The 22,545-nt window shown below is 40.2% G+C and overlaps 1 protein-coding gene across 1 annotated transcript; it reads right to left on the reverse strand.

Annotated features, from left to right (window-relative positions):
• Nucleotides 1–2,350: 2,350 nt before the first annotated feature.
• On the reverse strand, nucleotides 2,351–15,030 carry GDAP1 (ganglioside induced differentiation associated protein 1). Its single transcript, XM_037381391.1, has 6 exons — nucleotides 14,501–15,030; nucleotides 14,066–14,258; nucleotides 12,708–12,881; nucleotides 8,984–9,078; nucleotides 8,405–8,519; nucleotides 2,351–5,807 (listed from the first exon to the last, which is right to left on the reverse strand). The coding sequence occupies exons 1-6, from the start codon at nucleotides 14,549–14,551 to the stop codon at nucleotides 5,425–5,427; spliced, it is 1,011 nt and encodes a 336-aa protein (XP_037237288.1). The 5' UTR covers nucleotides 14,552–15,030; the 3' UTR covers nucleotides 2,351–5,424.
• Nucleotides 15,031–22,545: the final 7,515 nt, after the last annotated feature.

Consider the following 22,545-nt stretch of genomic DNA (forward strand, 5'->3'; position numbering starts at 1 on the left):
TCATCAATGCTAATTAGCCCAGTCTCATTCCACTACACTTCCCTAACCCCCCTTTTTTTTAATGTTTTTACAAACATTACAACCGTTTTACGAATAAATTTTTCATACAGTCCTCTATATCTCCTCTACAGATAGACATGTCTTCTGCCAGTGAAGAGGGAGTCTGACTCTGAAACCTACTGCACAGGGTACATATCTATGAGGGGAGAGGTCTGCTTCTCTGAGTTTTACCAGCTTCAACACAAAGTGAGAGAGAAGAACTTCACTTTCTGTAAAGTGACTGCCTCAGCCAGCACAGGACAGACCCAGTGGTCTCCTCACACCTGTGTGGCCCCACAAATGCTCTTATTTTCTGCTGCATAGAGAACCACAGGCACCACTCGCTTAAATGCTTGAAGGTAGGCAACCTTTCTGAAACAAGCCCTAAAGGAGGAATTTTCAGGTGGCAACTGTTTCTCAACAGCTAAAGCTTTTTGGCCAGCCTAAATGCAGTAGCACTCAGCTTCTGACCTGGATAATCAGCTAACAAGAAACACCAAACACATTAACCTGTATTCCCAAGTCCCTAGATTCGTGATGTTACCAATGTTATCAAATACTACTATAATGCGATTACAGTAAATAAGGAGAGACAGCAGCCCATGCTGTTTCATATAGAAACAGTGAAGGGGAATACATCCCCAAACAAAAATACGCTGAAGACACAAGTGGCCTGACTCACTCCCTCTCCATGCACTCCCCAGTTCTGTCTGAAAAGCAGTTTCCTTTAGAGAAGCTGTTTCTCTTTGGTTCTTTAGCCATAGCCAGGCATACAAAGAACCTCTCCTTCCCTCCCTTCCAGGCTGCTGGCGGGGACTATACCTGCCTCCACAGCAGGATTTAGACAATGTCTTCAGTCCTACAAAGGAACTCAAAAATTGCACATAATAAAGCACTGAGCTTGAAACATAAAGGACAACTCTTATTGTATTAATTTGAAATAAATCAACAACATTTTCATAATTTTAACTTTAGAGCTGGATTTTATAAATATGAATAATATTGTAATATATATAATCGTCAATTAACTGTGTGTAGCAGAAGACATATGGAAGAGATAATAGGGATATTACATAGAATGTATGTAAAGGCAATTAATGTATGTTAATAAATACAGAATAATATTGAATTATACTATTATGTATTAGTTTACACAATACACTCTTCTACCACTATTTATGAGTATTTTAAACTGTAGTAAAAATTTATTAATGCTGATGTAAAGCTAAAATGGAAATAGCTATGACTTCAACTCTACAAATTCCAACAGATTCTTCCCACAACACTAAGCTTATCCACAGCTTAACTATTCTACAGTACAACATTTTGAACTTCAAATTAAATAAAGCATCATGATTGTAACTCAGAAAGAAAAACAGAAATAAAAATGTTACTGAACTACTGTATGAGTGAGTTAACAGTATTGTAAGAACTCTGGCTTCTGGAATTTCCTGCGTTTTGAGTGCCTGACTTTGTGACTTGGTACTGCACCAAAACTAAACATTTCTTTTTCAAGAAAGGAGGGGAGGGGGTAAATGTATTTTGTTTGGGATTTTTCTATATGCTTTTGACTTCCTTAGCACATCTTACAAATTGCCTAAGCACAACCTTACACCTCTTCGTCTAACATCAGCTAAATGGAGACATAATAAGGAGGCCTCAGTAAAGAATAATCTGTCATGCCTTACTGCAGAGCACTGTGTTCCAGTTAGTTAGGTCCACTACTTTTCACCTCCTTTCTGTCTACTGCTACCTCTAATCCTCAAGAATTAGCGCATGCCAATCTGTTCTCTAAACCTTAGTAGCTCCTTGCTCTCATAAAAATTCAGACTTAAGTAAAAAATTCCTCTAAAAATGTCATATACAGAAGTGGACATATGGCTATGTGAATCTGGGCAAGGTATTTGTATTTGCCGTACCTACCTTCCCATTCGCTCTTGGCTCCTCGTGTCTGTTTAGACATAAGCTTTTCACAGCAAGGGCTCTGTGCATACTTCTGATAAATGCTAACATCAAGGCTACCTCAAAGTTGGTCCACAGACCACAGGTGTCATAATCTCCTGAAACTCAAATCCTAACAGCTGTCTACCTGATCCTTGTAGCTTTGCTGATTTTCAAAGTACCAAAAGGAAAGAAAATCATCATCCTAACTTGTTTCCAGGTATATGCAAGGCGATCTGCTGAACACCTTTTAAAGTGAGATATCAGAGGCTCCTCTCCTTAAATAGCATCAGACTCCTCAGAGTAATACTGTGTGATCCTCAAATGTGCTTTGTTTTACTGACACAGAAGACATAACCAGTCTAGAAAGTGGTCTTAGAATCGATGTATATTGTGCAGGTCCAACACAGGAAGATATGAAATGTATCTGACACATGATATGAGAGCAAATACTAAACGAAAACAAGAAGATCGCTTGTGTATCCAATCTAAACAGTATACAGAGGTACCAGAGCAAAGAAAATAAGCCAGGCTGAAAATAAACTTTACGCTATCCTGCACAAAGAGCCGAATACAGCACATGTGCTTCTAAATCTCATCCTATTTTGAGGAATTTAATCATGGATAAGCCTTTTGCTGCCACCTGTACAGAAATCAATGTTGCACAGAGTACTTCAGGGCAGTGAAAATAAGTAGGCTATCAAATAATTGAACTAACAGAAATGAATTAAACTAGGGATCCAAACTTTTCCTCAGTACAAGTTCATTATCTGTGTTCACTCCTGAAGACAAGTTCAATTGCTATTCAGTAACATTCATTTTAAAGTGAAATATATTGCAACTTCGCCCTCTTATTTATCCCGTGTAGAAACTACACACAAGCATAAATGATAGGTATCAGAGAACCAACCTGTAGTAAATTAGAACAGCTGTTTTGAGAGATCATGAGAGATTGCTAATCTGATGAGGACGGTCACATCCCTCTTATGCTGAGATCCCAAACATTTTGTTTGGGAAAACTAGTGTTTTCCAGCACATCCGAGAGGCTTGCCAACGTGCAGCCCTGGAGGACCACTGACCTCTGGTGGTCACTTCAGTCCTCCCCGACAGTACCTGCAGCTCCAGGCAGGCACCGAGCGCTAGCTCAGCTGCGGACGTCACTGAGGGTTGGGGGGAACCTAAAACTGCTTCATCATTAATTAGCCTGTACCACAGCCCACAGGGCTGCTTGTGTGAACTAAAACAGCACACTTCAGCGAATATAAGTGCTCTTATCTAAAATCAGCACATTAAAAAAAAAGAAAAAAGATGAAGGAAAAAGTAGAATATACATTAATTCTGAAGAAAGCCAAATCATAAATATTGAATTTTACCATTACTTGGTGAGATTATATTTTACAGATGGCCTAACAGAAATACATGCCAGGAAGCATTAAGTTACAGGCCTTGCTCTGTGTTTATTAACTTGGTGGAATTTGTTGGTTACAAGTAAATGCAGATGAACTTCAATATACAAACATCAAACTCAGTTAAAGCTGCCAGCACATTAATAGTATTGTTGGATTAGACTTACTCTAGAGATAATAAAGCTTTCCTAAATAAAGCACACTTAATTCAACAAGTTCTTGAGAACAAATGGGTCTTGAAATAGAATTATATAAAACTATCTTTTTGACAAATTTAAAAAAAACCACTTTCCTAAGTAAGATTCTTATTACTGAAAAGGAGCAATGAGATTTAGGTTTTATTTTGCTAGACAACTAGCACAATATTAAATTATAAGCAGGAGTATTCAACAATTTTATCAATTTTGATATCTGCTAGATGGTGAGGCTACCCAGACAGAAAACTGCCTCAGTTCTTTCCAGCAAACTTAAGAAAAGGTCTTCTTGACACTCAAAAGCAATTATGCAGAGAGATCACAACCACCAGCACTGGATCTAAAATGTACTTAGGCCTGTTAGTGCTGGTTGTTGATAGCCAAATATTTTAAAGCTATGTTTTGCCTGTTGCAGTTATCTACAACTTGTAAACAAAACTCTGAGGCTTTCAGACATTCATCAAGAATACAAAAATCTTACTAAACTGTCACAAGAATTTTCAGCCCTTCCCAACTGCTTTTTTGATGTAAAATTATTCAAAGTATACTTCCAGGTAAATGTACATTTCTCATTGAAACAGGAGCTCAGTTCAAGCCTAACAGAACTCCCAGCATCTGCTGAGTAGTGGGAAGCAGCAGGGTGTTTTTCTACACCTTTCCTATATGCTACACAAATGCAGCTTTGCAAAAACTCTGCAGTAGAAATCATCTATCTCCAAACAGACCTGTATACCTCACTTGCCACCAATTTTACACCTCTCCATAGTAAACAGATTTTTAAATCACAGTTTCACCTTCAATCTAGGCTACCTAACCAGACTGAAAGACAGTGAACTATTTTTAATTACTTTTACAAAATGCATTGTTGTGCATACATTTTCTAGCTGCCTGTGGCACACTGTGGGCAAACATTTCATGGAGGCACATGCAATTGCTAACATAGCCAAGTAATGTGCAAAAAATAGCCAGTGCTCAGAGTGGAAACAAGAAAGGGTACGTGAGACACTAATACGGAGACAACTGTATCAGGCCACCCCAACGAAAGGAGGAAATGTGCACTGAGATAGTCTGGCCTGACTCAGACAGGGCTTGTGGTTGAGCGGGATATCTGGCTAGGCTAAAGGCTACCCAAAAAGTTTTCAAAGGGCAAGTGTCAGGTTTTTCACTCCCATTTGTATTTCAGCAGAAGTCCAGCATCTGTTGACCACTGCTGCCTCTGGAGAATTCCACTTGTGCAGCCCACAAATCATCAGATCTCTTCCTGTACTGCTGCATGAGCATACAGTGACAAAAGTAGCTTCACAAGACTATTTTTTAACATGTTCCTAAAGGTCCAACTGTAAATCAGTAGACATTAATCAGTACGGTGACACTGACTCCCATACACAACAGACACAGAGCCTATATTCCACTTAAATCCTACTCTGAGCATTTAAAGTAAGTGCTATTTTCAGTATTTCAGTTATATTGGTTTCTGCACAGTAATGCATTTCACCCACAGTGAAAAGCTGTCACATTGCCGCATTATCTGTTAAATATAAGCATTGTAATTAGGTCATCTACTGGGTAGAGGAGACAATAACCACTTTAACAAAGCACTGTCACAGCCCTTATAGGTCCTTGTCTGAAAAGAAAGTCACTTCTTCCCTTTGTTGTCACCCCAACATATATTTTCCACAAATATTTTGGCATTGCCAATCCAATTATACAACAGCAGGAGACAATTACTGTGTGGCAATGTTCTAATTCACAGACATAACCTTTCTTCTACATTTATATTTTACTGGGGATATTTTCCTGGGGCAGTAGAGCTGCCCTCCACTCATCATTAAGGACAGACAGGTCTAAAAATAATTTTGCCTGGTTCTAATCGATAACATCATGGTGGCAAACCTCTTCCGAAGACACATGAAAGCAAGATAACCCACTCCTGCCAGCATGCTGACCAGCAGGGTGGTGCCGAGAACCCAGGGAGCCCTTTTCTTGGCCACGCGGAACGCCGTTGGCAGAACGGCCGAGATTAATATATTGTTGACATGTCCTAAAACTCTGCAAAATGCTTTTCTCTTCAGGACACGCTCATAATAGGCTTCCAAGTTGGGCCGCTTTCCGTTTCCCCAGTTTCTTCTTGCTAATCCCAGAAACTTCAGGCGATGTAATGTGACGGCAAGTGATACATCTGCCAGACTGAAGAAATCACCACAGAGCCAAGGCTGATTTTCATCTTCTAAGCAGAGATAAACCATAAAGAATTAGGAGTTAATGGAATACAAGCACATGTAGAAGCCTCCATGGGCTTAACATTTAGTTTAGTGCTATTTCAATATGCTGTCTAATTATATTGGGTTTGCATGGCAATCCTTTGGTAGTGGGAAGGCTACACGGGTGGCTTCTGGGAGAAGCTGCTAGAAGCTTTCCCTATGTCTGATGGGGCCCATGCCAGCTGGCTCCAAGATGGACCCACTGCTGGCCAAGGCTGAGCCCATTAGCAGTGGTGGTAGCGCCTCTGGGATAACGTATTTAAGAAGTGGGTAAAAACTGCACAACAGCAATTGCAGCTGGAGAGAGGAGGTAATATGTGAGAAAAACAACTCAGCAGCCACTCAGATCAGTGCAGAAGGAGGGGGAGGAGGTGCTCCAGGGGCTGCAGCAGAGGTTCCACTATAGCCCATGGTGAAGACCACGGTGAGGCAGACTGTCTCCTGCAGCCCATGGATGTTAATGGTGGGGCAGATCTCCACCTGCAGTCCGTGGAGGACCCCTACACCAGAGCAGGTGGATGCCCAGTGAAGGCTGTGACCCTGTGGGAAGCCCGCACTGGAGCAGGCTCCTGGCAGGACCTGTGGCCCTGTGGAGAGAGGAGCCCAGGCTGGAGCACGTCTGCTGGCCGGGCTTGTGACCCCATGGGGGACCCACGCTGGAGCAGTCTGTTCCTGAAGGACAGCCCCCCATGGGAGGGACTCATTCTGGAGCAGTTCATGAAGAACTGCAGCCCATGGGAAGGACTCGTATTGGAGAAGCTGGTGGAGGACTGTCTCTCGTGGGAAGGACCCCACACTGGAGCAGGGAGGAGTATGAGGAGCCTCCCCCTGAGGAGGAAGGAGTGGCAGTGACAACATGAACTGACTGTAACCTCCATTCCCCAAGTGACGGCAATGGATATTCACACTGTCCACTATTAGTCAGGAGCACAGCTGGAGACCCCAGGCTCCTTCTCCAGTCAAAGGAATGAGGTGAATCTTCCTGGGATGGCTCAAAGCAGGCACAGCCAGGCAGCATCACACCTCTAACTTCAGTGATCTGAACCACCACCACCTGAAAGGGCTGATCTGTACTGACTACACCAAGAGCTTCTGAAACCCAGGATACAAAATTTTGTAGTCAGCATAGCTGCCAGCATGAGTACTCTGCTCCAGCCTAGATCTCAAACAGAACTATGCTGTTCCCTCCTCATTTGCAACCTTTTGCAGTTCCTCCCACACAATGAGCACAGAAAAATGCTAGCATGAACATTCAACACCACCTCTGTGGAAACAGAGAAATTTTGCAACATCCCTTTCAACTCATTTGCCACCAGAGGAAAGCAACATTTGGCACGCTGCTGGTACCAGTCCATTTTCACTGGATACGCAGGTCTGAAAGAAAGGCACCTGCAGAGGACAAGTGTATCCTATGTTGCTGAAAGGATACCTGGGGATTCATCCAGCGCATTATGATAAGAAGCTAACCTGTCTGAATGAAAGACACCTATAGTGGCAACAGCAGTAAGTGAATGAGGGATTTGAGCAGCAGCAAGAGAAGCAGAGGCTCAGAGGTTGGCCAGGACCTGGAGAGGCATTGCTCACAAACCTCAAAAACGAAACTCAGACAAAATTCCAAAAGGCAGGTAATAGCCACGTTTTACTAAATCCTGTGATCCTGGTGGTTTTCACAAGCTCATCAATATTGTACCAGTTGACTCCTTGAAAAGGCTATTTAGTGGTGACAGACAAGTTTGCTGAACAAAATCCTACCATCCTTTTTGAGTTAAAACATTTTCTGTGACTCTTGCTGTTGAGTCAGTAGAAAATTTAACCTAGATTTTCAATTGCTGGTTCAAATCTCCTGTCTTGATAGTAGCTGATAATTATTACAACAGCTATTTATAGAGCCTAATACAGTTATTGATTTGAGCAGATGCAGTTGATATTGACTGATGCTTCACATAGCTCCCAGTGAAGTCAGAGAAAGGATTCCTATTAGCACCGCTGGGAGCTGGACCAGACTCTGAGTAAGCAGAAGACTAATCCCATTTGAACAAAATTTGACTTTAATGTGGGTGGATGGCAGGTAAACACCGCTACTTTCCAAGACAGGGGGGGAGGGGGATTGCTTAATGATTAGAGCGCTCATCCGGATTGCTAATTCTACACTAAAAATACCAGCACAGTATTTACACAAGATTATAATAAACCCATATTAAACATTAAAGTTGTGATCATTATAGTGAACTGAAGCCTACAACTACAACATCAAGAATAACATTCTGTAGTTAAGGGTTTTCTTATTTTGTTGACAAGATACTGCAAAAGTGTGCAGCTAATTATACTCATTCTGAAAATGTGATCAAGCACTTTCATAAGAGAGTGAGAACTTATTGACAGCAGCAGTAAACTGAACAAGTATTTAAAACAGCATTGATCCCTTCTGTAATGTGAGATCAGTATATGCTGAAAGTATCAAATTCAATATATTAAAACCAGTTCTATAATGGTGCTGTCAACAGATTTATTCAGCCTCCCCAAACACAAGCATCAACAGGATTTAGTAAGGAAAAATCCTTACCTGGTGTTTCCTCATTTCGACGCTGCAATTCAGTCTCAACCTGATCCAAAACTTTTTCCAGTTCATCCAGTACTTTCTTTAGGTATTTTATATTATCATGGTCCAGCAGTTTAGACTAAATATATACACAGGTTAGTGTTTTAATCATTGTACAGTTTATACTTTTATCAGATAAACTTTTACATAGATACTACAGTGCTTATTCATAAAACATGATTATTTTCGCCACATAGTCAGCTGGATACCATTTGGATACGAGTGACAATTCAAGTAGAAGAAGAAAAACATTAGAGATGCTATATATCAGGGTTTACCTCACGCTGCAGGGTGCTCAACAGCCCAGCGCCAGCACTGATGTGTACTTACCTTTGAAGTCAGCAGGATCAGTCAAATACTTCAGCACACACTTGGAAATGTGTAGCTGATCTGGGGGACAGACTGCTTCATGCCTTGTAGGGTTAAAACACTGCATGACATTAATGGTAATGACAGGTGAAACAAATGTTTACATCATGACAGAAGAAATCTGACACTAACAAGCTCATTTTATTATTGGGGGAATACAAAGAGTTTTCTTACTTTAAGGCGCTTCTGTTTTGCTATATAGGCATCTTGAAGGTCTGGGTTTTCTTCTGCAAGTTTCTTCAACTCTGATTCTGTGTTACTTATTTGGCCTGATTTAAAAAAAAAAAAAAAAAAAAAAAAGGAAAGAATGACATTAGATATCCAAACATACCCATAATGCAACCCACTGAAATTGATCACTAGCTTCTGTGCAAGTATCACACCAAAGAAATGGGAAGTGGTACTTCAATGAAGTATGACCAACATGTTTTGGAAAACAACAGCTGCACGAAATGACCCCACCACACCTTCTGCTCATCAGTTTGCAATGAACTCTATAAAGCGGTGATCTGCCAGGCAAGAATGAAGAATTCTTGTTAATATTTTTCTCTTATTCAGAGAAAACCATTTTGCTGCCAAAACCTGTGCTAAATCCATGAAATTCTACTACAAGTACCTTAGGTCTCTGATGGTTTTGTACCTTCATTCCTGGGTTCCTAACACACTTTCCACGCTGTGAAAGTGCCAACAGGCCCATACTGGGGTTTTCTGTAGGTCACATACATGATTCCACAGCAAAAGCCTAAATACCACTGAATATGGAACCAAGGTGTTTCCAGTTAGCTAAACTGTGACACCAAAATCTGTGATCCCTTTTGTAAATGTTCATTACAGAGTATATGGACGTTCTAGAAAAAACATTCATTACATGACTTAAAGAAAGAATGATATGAAAAATCTAAGATAATTTTACTAATTTCTACTACATGTGTATAGCCTTTTCTCTCCTTAAAATGGGGCTTTGCTTGACAATGCCATACTTACAGACCTAGAATACCAAAAGGTAGTGAATAATAAGTTATCTTCTAAAAATAAGTATTTCCAGTAATAAACTGAGAACAAAAGAATAATTATAGGGCATGAATCACCTCTCACTTTTACTTGATAATTAAGATTAGTTCCAATTAACTCTTATAAATTAAACTGATAAAAAAATCTTGCTAGAGAATAGTGAACTCACTGTTTTACATATTCTTTGTTTCCATCTGGTATGACTGTAAAAGCCATCTTTCAACACAGTATATGAAGAAACAGAAGGATGTAATCACAAAACTAAAATCTTAAATATGCAATTAATTACTTAGTTGGATTTGGTATGCATAAATATAATACATAACTGGTTGGTGGCTTATTATATCTAGCACTCTGAAAAAAACCCAGCTTTTCAAAGCTGAAAATTAAACCATTCAGGACAAGTTTGAACATGCAAAGAAATTGTTTACAAACATCCACAAGCTACTCAAAAAAATGCCTCAAATCAAGACAGCAGGCTATGCTTTAAGTACAAAAAGATACAAAAACATCCCAGTTCAGACAATCCAAATTTTAGCTCTACCAATATGAATGTGTGTGTGTAAACTGACAATTTATACCAGCTAGAAACTAAAGGGGAAGAACACAAACGGTCAGCAGAACACAAGACAATGTTGTAACGTGAACCGTAATAAAGCACTGCCTGTTACCATGTGAAAACAGAAAAACTATCAATAATACCTAAAAGTACAATCGTTCAATAAACAGTTGACATACACATTTGGGGAAGAAAAAGACAACAAACCAGACAGTACACTGATATAAGAGAATAATTCATGTTACTTCAGTAAAACAAAAAAATGCTAATTACTGTTCCTAAAATTAGCCATTCTAAATCTCACCAGGTACTTTTTATAAATAATTTACTTTTAAATAACTATTGATCATTGGACCAGCAACACTGACTTCTAAATACTTCTTCATACTCAACAGGTTTCCAGCACAGAGAAAGAAAACTAAATCTGTATTGATGTTTTTTAAAGGGTAACATGCAACTATAAGGAAAACTAACTGCCTGACTTCACTTCTGACAACACAATGGTGTGGCTCATAAGAGAACTGACTTGCCAAAAATTTTAAGGAGGAAGATAACACAGTCTGTTGGAAACAGAAGTCCTCAAACTAACACAATATCATCCTTTATGATACTATGCATTTGGTAATAGTATACGTGTATGACATTTTAAAGCTGCTGCAGTGTTTGACCTTGCTCTATGGAGCATTCTAAAATATCACACAAAAAAATCAACACCATGTAAAGCACTGACATTGACCAAAATAAAAAAAACAGAGATCTCCGAACATAGCAGTAAACAGGGAATCTTCATCCAGCCATGTTTTCAGGATTTGATCCTCATCCTAGAACTATTTAGTTCTTTTGCAATACTTAGAAGGAAACATAAAAGCATTAATAAAAGTTTGGCATGGTACAAAGACTAGAAGGGACAAAAACCAAGAAAAAACACAGCACTGATACCAGTGGTCTGGACTAGTTGATAAACTGGGCCTAAGCAACCAACCGATGTTTCAACACAGTCTAGTGTAAAAGATAAATTGAAGCAAAAGACACAGGTCACGTTTCTTGGCAAGAGGGCTGTAAGTTTGCAAGCAGTTCTGAAAAGCTAGACCAAGGTCATGACCCATGACCAGCTGAACAAGGATTCCCACAGCACAGTTCTGTGGCTGAAAGTAACACTGGAATCCTTGAACATATATACAGTGAAAAACCACTGTATTAATAAAGAATTAAATAATTATCTCCCTATCTGACACCAAAATGAACAAAAACTGCTGTCCAGTTCTAGTGTCCAAACCCAGGAGGAAAAAAAAAAAAAAAAAGGGCAAAAAAAAAGCTATGAGAATTGACAGATTATTTGCCAAGGATTTTTGAGTATTACCGAACACTGTTTAAAACCAAGTATTTCTGCCAACTACTGGATTCAAAACAGGAGCTCATTTCAGGAGATCCTCTGTTGTAAAAGGGATGGGGCAACATAATCTACAGTTATTTCCTCTGCCTCTAACGTATTTTTTTCATGGGAAACTGGTATGTATATAAAAGTCTTAAATAAAATACCGATCCCAAGGAAGTCAAATGACATTTTCCACTGATTCTACCAGACCACCAGTTCATCTGTTACCCTGATTCTACATTCCATATATATATATATATATATATATATAAAGCATTATTTGCACCCAGGATTTTGGTTTACATTGTGCTTAAACAATTTCCATTGCTGTGATGAACCTCAGCTACTTAACCCTTCACTCCTTTTTTTTTTTTTTTTTCCTACCACTGGCACCAAATTGTCACTAGTACATGCCTCAGACAAAAGACAAAAAGGGTCTGATGACTTTCTTACAATATATTAGACAAACAGACTCTGTTTCACTAAGGCTAATCTGCATTTGCACCACTTTGAGAAGAAAGCAATTGCTTTAATTTAATAGGTGAATTTTTTACAAGTTTACAATCACAAAAAAATGGGGTTCCTTCAGTGTAGTGGTTTGATGTGAGTAGCAGCAGAGCTGTCCTCTAAATTGCTTTATAAGGATAAATAGCAAGATCAGAAAATAAAATACAGCTGTCACACCTGTCATTTTCTGTTATGCAGAAGCAGCACAATTATTAGGAAAATTAATTCCACAGACACCTTGGAAATTACACTTCCTCTTTCCCATTTTCAAATCATAACAGACTACACAATCAATAGAAAGTATATGCACAAATTATCAAGGACTGCAACCAAAATTGGAAACCTGTGCTCAATATATTCTGCTTAAGGTGCACTGAAGACGCAAGATAGGTGTTAATGCAACACTCTATTTACCAATAGGCACTGAGAGCTATAACAGTACATACTACGAATTCTGCTGGTAGCATAGGCTGGAATCATGGAATCTACTGTTAACTCGGGGTGCAGGATGCAGCCATGTGTGTAGGCATCCATAGGCAAGGAGTCTAAAAGCTCTCTATAGTGTTGCACTCTTGGATAATACATGCTCCCCTCTTCCGGCATTAATCTTGGTACTCCCTCTGCAATACAAAGTTAAAAATAAATGTTAAGAAGAACCATGTAATTGACCAAAAGCAGTATTTCCAAAGTTACTTCAGTTACATCCAACCAGCACAGATGACACAGCCACAGTTAAGAGAGCTTCACTTGTTCCCCACCATAATGTAACAGTTACCATGTCTCAAAGAAAACTATATACATGTACTTAATTTTAAAACATTTCAATAATCCCAACTCCTATGCAGCAGCCCACATAAACACATCTTTAAGAGGCCTTCAAATCAGAAAACTGGATTCAGCATCTCTTTTATGCTTCTAGGAATGGGCAACCGTGTCACACAACCCTTTAGCCCTCTCACAGTAGGGCACAACTGCGGTTCTAGTAAGTTGTTATGGCTGAAACATTACTAGAACTGCGATGCTGTAAAAATTACAGTACAGGAATCCTACTCAAAGCATGATTAGAAGTATTCCTGCATACCACTGAGTTTTACCCTGCCCTCAATCTACCTGGGCCCTGACTACTCATTTGATGAAAACGCCAGCGTTAAACACATACTGTGATCACCCAGCAACGACGTTTTCTTCATGCCTTAGCAACTGCAGCGCTAAACCCCTTAAATACAAAATGCTGCCTCTTCACACCTAAAAAAAATACAACTCTGCATTTCTTTCAAAAACTGAGGCTGTCGTTTTTCTGGACAAAGAATTTCAAAAGCCTGCATGTGATCACTTCCGAGTTTTACCCTCCTACATTTTTACCTTTTGACTCCATTTTGGCTCCAAAAATAATTTACTCATTCTACTTCCTTTTTCCGCCCATGATTACTCTGGAATTAAGCTTTTTTTTTAATTATTTTTTTTTTCTGGCAGAGAAGCAGGACCTGCCCAAGAGCAGCAGCTGTGCAGCTCTGCCCAGCACTCCGCAGCAGCCTCACCGCCATGGCTGGCTCCTCTACCCTTCCTGAGGCGGTAAGGAGGCCAGCGGCAGGTTGTCACTTACAGCTGCTTCTGAAGGTGCCAGAAGGCCTTCAGTTCATTTTAAAGGAACGCGGGTTTACCCCATACCACCAACTATGACAAGAGCCCATTTACTTGTGAGGCTACAAACGTTTTCTGGTCCTGGATGAACCAACAGGCAGCGATACGGGGCTGACCCCACCATGGCTGCATGCCACAGGATTTCACACGCCTAGGGGATTACCATCTACAAACGTCGCTTCAAGGTAATCGATAATCTGCGTTGCCTCACAAACGATGTTCTCCCCATGGATCAGGACAGGCACTTCTCCAGAGGAATTCAAGCGCATGAACCACGGTTCGTTGTGCTCGCTCAGGGGCAGGTTTACATCACGCTCTTCGCACGTCAGGGCCTTTTCGGCTATTGCCAAGCGCACCTGCAACGGCGTCACCGCGGTCACCCCAGGAGAAGCACTGCCGGACAGCTGTCCCCGCGCTGTCAGCCGCCACGGCCCCGGCCCCGGCCCCGGCCCCGGCCCGCCGCGGGGGCAGCCCAGCTCCCCCGCCCTCCCCCCCGCCTCCGCTGCGGGCAGGCTGGGCCGTGGGCCACCTCCCCGCCCGGCCCCGCGGGAGGTGGCAGTCCGGGGCCTGCAGGCCGCCGCCCCACCGCCCGCCTCACCTTTTGCGAGGAGAAGGACTGCGTCCAGTGGTACAGCACCAGCGGCGCCATGCCCGGTGGCGCGGCGCGGCACGGCTCGGCTCGGCGCGGCACGGCTGGGCACGGCGCGGCCCGCTGCACTGCGCCGGGCGGGGCAGGAGGCCTGCGCGGGCGCGGAGCGGCGGCCGTGCCCGCCCCGCGGCGGCCTGCTCTTGGAAATTAACAGAAGGGGGTGCCGGGGGCGGGCACCCCCTTGTTCCCCCCGCCTGCCGCCGCGCTGCGCAGAGGACGGCCCTGCCTAAGGGGAAACCGCCTGCAAAACCGGCCGCAGCATCCCCTGGGGAAGCACAGGAAGGAGGGGTGCGCAGGTGAAAACGTGACATGGCAGGTTTTTCTGTTTGTTTTTGGTTTTGTTTTGGTTTTTTTCTTCAACAAGGACTTGCATTATGGATTTCAGGGACATTGGCACCACAGTCTTTGGAAATACTACCAGAAGGCATCCTGAATTGGACCCTATGGGTATAAACACTCTGTTGCAAAAGGCACTTGAGTTACAGCCTGAAGAAATAAAGCTCTAGGCTAACGTGCACTTCTTTTGTCTCCAGATGTGTTCTTTCAATCACAAGAGACAAGGCTTCTCAAGTATTATTTTTTTCTAGACAAAATTAGAAAATTGAACTGTTTTGCAGGTCCTGAAAAGCATTTGATAACAAACACTAGCTTCCGTCGCCAGAAAACGCTTCCTATGTGTCTCACAGTGGAGATAGGATTGAAGATGTAATTGCAGATAGTGCATCCATTAGATACTGTCTGCAGCATCAGGGAGATGAGCAAAATAAAAACCACAGTGAGATGTGAGTCCAGAACACTGTTCTCTTTATCCTGACTGCTCGATCTGCAATGAAGGCGACTACTTCAGGTGAAGCCGATAACCTGCTCCCACATGCAATTTCTATATACCAGATGAATCCCACCATTACTGCTCTGAAGACTTGAGCCTAATACGTCAAAAGCTACATCCCAGTAACATGTACATTTGATTTTAAGGGAAGTTTTGACTAATGTTAAGCAAGGGAACAGATTTAATTCACTGCAAGTGACCAAGTAATGGACAAATCTGATAAATCAAAAGGGAAGAAACCAAGAGCCACCTTCCAGCCCTGCAGTGTTCATGAGAGTGGGCAGAAGGGCAGCATTGTGTCTTCCCCAGAGACTACTCCCAGCTAGAGTCACAAACCAAAATAACCTTACCAGAAGGTCAGGTATGATAAGAGGATTCTCACAAATCCCAGCTGACAGTAGCCAATGTGTTACTGATGGTAAATCTTACATTTTGGGGAATTTTATTTAACTGAAATTCTTCCCAAAGCTGGAGAATGTGCTTAAAATTGATAATAAGAATGCAGGCAATGGGATGACTGGACTTCTTTCTCTCCAAGGTACCTGTCTAAGGTAAGCGTGCTGGCATACCCTCTCATGCACTAGGGCTTTAACCTACGACTCACTGATACACATGTATCCTCGCAGGTCTCTGCCTAGATTGCTGTACAGCTCCTCACCGCTAAATCTTAAATTATCTCAAGGCAAAGAACCGAGTATTGGGTACCACAGACATTTTATTTTTTTGTAATTTTACATGCACTAGACAATCTTTCAGATTTTGGGTTTGGGGTTTTTTTTTTCTTAATTTTGCCTTTGAATCACGATGTTGTCATTTTGTCAGTTACCAGGCAAACTCCTACTCCATTTCAATTCTCTTGTTCAACTAATTAATTTAATACCAAACATGGACTTGTGAATTTGAGTTATGTTTTGTTACCTGTTTTAGATGCCTGGAAAGGCAATGAGAGGTATCTATCTTCTAACACAGCAAATAAAAACGGACCACTGAGATCAGTATTTCCCACTTCAGACCTGTTCGATAACAGAGCAGTGGCAGTCGCTCAGGTGATTCTTCTTCCTTTAACCCAGTCATCGGTGTTGCTATGAAACATCACTAGTATGTCCATCTTTATAGTCCTAGCTTGCCCAACAGCAGTTCAGCTGAACTGTAGACAGTTATACACACACACACATATATAACTATATATATGCACATATACATAAAACGGTATAAATTTATATATAGCCCGGCGGGCAGCTGTTCTCACGACTGACCACACGAGGCCTCCCTTTTCCAAAAATACGATGCAAAGTACCTTCTCCCTCCGGATGCTGAAGGGCGCTGATGCCTTTTTCTTCAGAACGAGCACCTATCCATCCACCTGTGTTTGCTCTCGAGCCCCTCTACCTTCTCATACAAGGAGAAAAGCAAGCAAAAGGGGCAGGTTATGGAAAAAGCTCCTGGAAAACTTTGTTCCACATGCAGTTACACAAAGCTTTACACAATGGAAATGAAAGTTAAGTCTCCATAAAGGTACTTTTTACTTTGTGAAGGTCATGAATACAAAAGCAGCACAAGGCACAAAGCCACACAACTACAAATCTGACCACCATGTTGCCGTTACAAGCAGACTGCTAGCACTGTGTGACTAATCACTTTTCTTACAATACTGATACTCTTGCCCTGTTTCTCTACCTGGCCTGCCTCTCTTGGGGCTTTTTCAGCATCTTGTATGCGTTTACATAAAATACATTTACATTCCTCTACAAGTTTTTTTTAATGCACATATTTTTAAATCATGGAGAGAAAATAACATTTACAAGCAATACTAAGAGATAACAAGTACCACAATCAAATTAATAAGCAGATGTATAAATTAGGTCAAAAATCTGCATATCAGTATTCTGGTAATAGGTTTTCTTCCTTTACTACTCACTCCATGGTATTGTGAAGAAACATCTAGGCCAGATTTGTCATTAAACTGATTAATAAAAGTAAAAAATGACCATTTCTTTCATATCAGATCAATTATTTTTGTATATTGAAAACCAAGTTTGATTAGATTACAGGGGCAAAATAATATCTTTTGCTTTTTCCTATGCAGCCAGAGCCATTATAGCTGAAAAACAGCTGGATTCTCTGTAGACATCATTAACAGATGCATTGGTCCAGTTCCAAGTGCAGAACTGGCCTAATTGACAGTGGTACAGGAGTTAATACTGGTTAGGAAAGTAAGACGGGTTCTGTTCTGGACCTTCTGTCATCATTAGTGGCTAAATTCCAGTTGCAGATGCTGCATTACTGGCAGTGACATGAGCCAAAAGAACATAGCATTGAATTCAGATACACAGATGAGATTTAATGTTGACACAAGAACTGTCTTTAATATGACTGATGAATTAGAAATGCAACTCTTTAGAAACAGTGAGAGCAAAGTTACATCTTGACAGTCACAGTTGAGACTATCTGTGCCCTAATTTAACTGTGTATAAAACCATGGAGGGATGCCAAACTAATTCTAGATAGCTGATGCATATTCTCAAGAAACAGAATTACTGAGTTGCCATTTTATATCCAACAAAATCCACCTATTAATAGAACTTACTTAGTCACTTTCAAAGTTACTTAACATACAGTCTTTTCTTCAGGGTTTTCACCACAAAATTATGCCAAAGTTTTCCCTAAATACCATAGTCCAACATGTACCATGGCAAAGGAGTTTCATCTAAGTACTTCAGAAATATTGCTTAAAAATTACATTTTCTATATAAAATTATTCTGTTGTTTTACAGTAAGCCTATTTCAAAATAGTTAGGAGCAATTGCATACATTTCTAGTTCTTGAAATATAACAAAAATACTCATTGTTCTAATGCTATAAAAACTTCAATAGTTTAGTTTTGATGATTGGCATGAACTTCCCTGAAGTATCAGACTTTTAAATCAAACACAGAAATACATTTAATATATTTACATAAGGTGCAAAAAGGGCAATTTCTTAGCTATAAACCTTAAAATCCAGGTATTATCGTTACAGCTTTATCCAGTCTATCACTCCTCATGCTTTTATGCAAATAGCATCTTCAAATTATAAAATCTAATATATCAGCCAAAATAAAAAGTTCTCCTGTGCTCTGTACCTCTGTGCATAGCATCTAGATGTCGGGGTTTTGTACTTGTTTTAATCTAACAATGATGACATTTTGTTAAGCAAAGACTGCCATCATGTTACATGTTTGCACAGCACTGTCTAGGGCATTGGGTTTTGGCTTCCCATTAAAATTCATATATTACCACAGCACAAGCAATTAATGTAAAAAATTATTTTTTGTAGCTCTTCTAGCTATTGCCTGTGGCCAAAAACAGTGTGCAAATTTGAGCTCATAAAACAGATTATTTGGATGCTGAAACAAAATCCACCAAAGTTAGTAGGGTGATTTGTACTGACTTCAATGGGTCATATATCAGGTCTTAGACTTGTTCAAATTCTACTACAATCACACTACAAAACATAAAGATTCATTAACTGGAATGACAACCAAGCACAGAAAGCCTTAAGGAAATCAAGGGGTTAAACACAATTTTGTAAAACATCCTTTGAAGTCTCATGCAGTATTTTCTTTGACTGGAAAATAATTTTAAAAGATAAATGAAAAGTTATGGAAATCAGATTCTTTCCACCCCTGTAACAAGCCCAGTTTAACTACTTTCAAAAATTTCTAAAAATATTAATTACACTTTCTATTGAAAATGTTGTGAAAACTTTTAGAAGTTAATTTGTAAATGAGTTTAAACTAAACATGGTCTTTTTCAGCCAACTGCTCACAAAAATAGTTTTAAAATACTTTAAAACATTAGCGTGTACTTCCAAACATTTTCATTGACAAGTGAAAAAATAGCTGCCACTGAGGAAGAGCCATTACTTTAACAACATTAATGATTAAGACAAAACATAAATTTAGTTCTCATTTGAATAAAAAAATTCTTATTCTTCAGCCTGAATTCTTGCTGTTTGGTCATAAGCTTTGTGCAAGCTGGGCTAAAACCCAAACAGGTTCAATTAGCTTCCTTGAAATCTCAGTTCACGAGATAGACATCAGTGCTAAATGAAAGTATGAAAAAGTGCTTTCAAAATCTTAAGTCAACCTCAGTTCCAGAGCACTCTGCTCCAGCACAGCAACAGGGATGAAGGCTGTTCTGCCCTGTGCCATCCAAGGCTGCACAACACCAAAGGAAACTAAACGACCAGGGCCAGCTGGGTAGCCCGGCCCATTACTGCTCATGAAGGGGTGGGGGCCATAAATATGAGGAGGGTGTTTTCTCTTACAAACAATTTCCCACCCCCCAGTCTAAATCACATAAATTATGTGTCAGTATTGCAGTGTCTTTTCAAATTATAGTATGGCAGAAAGAAAAAGGAAAATGTAGTGGTCAATTATAATATGTCAATGTAGTGGATTTACTGAATTTTGAAACCTGGAGAAATTTTCATTAAGTTCTCCTTCTCACTACATCTATATCAGCCTGGAATTTTTAAATTAAACAAACAAAAAAAACCAAACAAACAAACAAAAAAAAAACAAACCAAAAAACCCCCACAACCCAAAAAACAAACCACACCAAAACACCTGGAATCTTTATGCCTGATATTTCCCAGTGGAGGGCCCTCCACATGCATGACTTCCACTACCAGCTCTCATTTCGGTGCTTAACAAATGGAGACTCAGAGTTCTCATTCCACAATTTCCATCCTGTCCAGCCAGATGTCAGGATACTATTTTGTTAGTTCTTCAGAGAGATTTAAACTTCTTCTCCTGTTTTTTCTTCAAAGTGACTAAACTGCTACTCCATATTTAATTGATAATTGGGGTTTTTTTGAGGTTTTCAGCCCCTTGGTATGTGTTGATGAAAAAGCTCAAGGGAACTGGACTGTTAGTTGATACCAATTAGTAAACCTCTAATTTGAGTCCTGGTCCAAAGAGGTTCCACTTTAAATTATTATTTTAGTCTTTAGATGAGTCTTCTTTCTTAAACACAGTTTAAGAGTTTCGTCATCAATATTTATGGTTTAGGTGTGCTGAATAGCAAGAAATAGTCAACACTTGCCTTGTAGACAAAGGTATTTTGTGGCACCCAGGTATTTCCAGTGAACTTAACTCCAACACCAGTAACAATAATTTAAGAAACTGGGATTCTTCCACTTGATTGTTACAAACTATCTATGCCAGTTAAAACTTCATCTTTTCCATGCTCGTCAGAAAAGAACAGCAGAATGTAAAACAGCTGGACAAATTAATTATAAAATAGCATACGAACACAACATTCACCTAACTGCTCTTGTAAGCAAGACCCTCATTCGTGAAAGTATAAATAGGATGAGACACAGTTTTGGGCAGCAATAGATTTGGGCGCTGAATCACTCTCTATGTTCTTTTGGCACTAACTGAAACATGCTGGCATGATTTTTTTCTGAACTGCATAACGTCACTCGCAGAGAACAAATATCAGAGCTACGGCTCTGAAAGCCCACTTCCCTTGTCACATTTAGCTCAAAGAGATTTTCTTAAGAAAAACGGATGTAGTATATCAGCGCCAGCAGAAGGCAGTAATACTTGCTATTTAGCATTTACTGAGTTAGCTGACAAAAAAAAAAAAAAAAAAAAAAAAGCTATACAGAGAAAGGGATGAATTTAAATCCTGTGTGTGTAACTGATACAAACGAAAGTATGAAGTTGTCTCCGTGCCCTGTGCAAGTGCAGGGGGAGAAGCGAGGGCAGCAGGCGATGGTATGTGTCTGAAATAACAAACCCTTTCCACTAACACCCTAGCTAATGCACCGGGTGCAGAGGCAAAGCCAGAGGAGAGAATCTGCAGAAGCTGAAGCAAGCTTTTCAAATTTTACAGAGACACATAAACTGGCAGGGGGGTGGAGGAAGACGCAATGCCTCAGCCTGATTCCTGTAGCGTCCCATCAAGTCCAGTGGCCAGAACACAAAAGCAGAATTTGACTGGTGAGTTAAGTCCTCGGAGGAAAATACAAATGGTAAAAAAATATAAAAGCTATATTAATAGAAGAGTCAATATGAACACAGCTCAAGGAAAAGGAAGCAAAACCACCCTTTTGGTCCAGAGGGGATAATCTATCTTTTCAAGATGAAGAAATGAACAGGGTTTTTTCTTGACCTTCAATAATTAAAATTTTCCCTCTAACACGCTAGACAGGCCACTGCCACAGACCTTCAGGGCTATCTTACTTTATTTCCATGTATTGCACAAAATGAGAAATAACTGGAAAAAACTTTTTAATCTCAGCCTTTCTCTAACTTCACTTTATAATACATTTTCATTCCAGTTTTGACATTGTGTATGACCTAAGACAGATGAACAAAGAGCTGGTTTTCAGTCTACCTTTCCTCCTCTACAAAAGCATCATGCTTTAGTGGTTCTAAGTCACTGGAAAACATAATCAAGTTAACATAAAAAGGGAGTCTAACAAGAACACAGGTCATATCTTGAGGCAGTGTTTTAATTCTGTTATTAAATTCGTATTCCCCCTAAACTGCATTTTGTTTGAACTCCCTTGGCTTGTGGTCCTGTTTCCTTGATGTCAGCTTCTTCACTGCTGGCAGAAGATCCCTCCGAAGTGCAGCTGCATTTGTAAGTGTTTCATCAAAGGCCCTGAATGTCTGGTAACCAGCAGACCTGGTGGGTGCTATGAATGTGATCTGGGTCTATCTCGGGGAAGAACAGCATGACCGTATTTACTGCCGATGCTATTCTGGGGGCTGCATGACGTGCTTCTCCCCTCTGGCCAAGCAATGCTTGCCTGTTCGTCTTTCAACACTCACTCCAAGCATGACAGGATGAAATAAAACAAAATTTACTGGTAGCAAGCTTACTTGCATATTGAATACTTCCATTTTAACAACTGCATCATACACACACACATATGCTTATTTCAATAATTGTGTTAAAAGTTATTTTAGTCTAGGCAGATTAGACACTTAGGTTACCTTTTAAAAAAATCAAACCATAAGAAGATAAACAGAAGTATTACTATATAAAATAATTCAAATTAGTATAGAGGCACAAGCCTATTTGTTCCCATAAATTAAATCTTAACTCATGTTGGTGGCAACACAGTAGCTCCAGCTCTGCACAGCACCTCCAAATGGGGACAGCAG

This window comes from Falco rusticolus, chromosome 3, assembly GCF_015220075.1.
Source record: "Falco rusticolus isolate bFalRus1 chromosome 3, bFalRus1.pri, whole genome shotgun sequence".
In the NCBI taxonomy this organism is placed as follows: domain Eukaryota; kingdom Metazoa; phylum Chordata; class Aves; order Falconiformes; family Falconidae; genus Falco; species Falco rusticolus.

Excerpts from the sequence above, each read along its gene's own strand:
- GDAP1 (XM_037381391.1), bottom strand. The coding sequence starts at position 14,551 with ATGGCGCCGCTGGTGCTGTACCACTGGACGCAGTCCTTCTCCTCGCAA. Across the intron at positions 14,259-14,500 it reads AGTCCTTCTCCTCGCAAAAG|GTGCGCTTGGCAATAGCCGA; the intron begins GTGAGGCGGGCG and ends ACGCCGTTGCAG. Across the intron at positions 12,882-14,065 it reads TGAAGCGACGTTTGTAGATG|AGGGAGTACCAAGATTAATG; the intron begins GTAATCCCCTAG and ends TTTGTATTGCAG.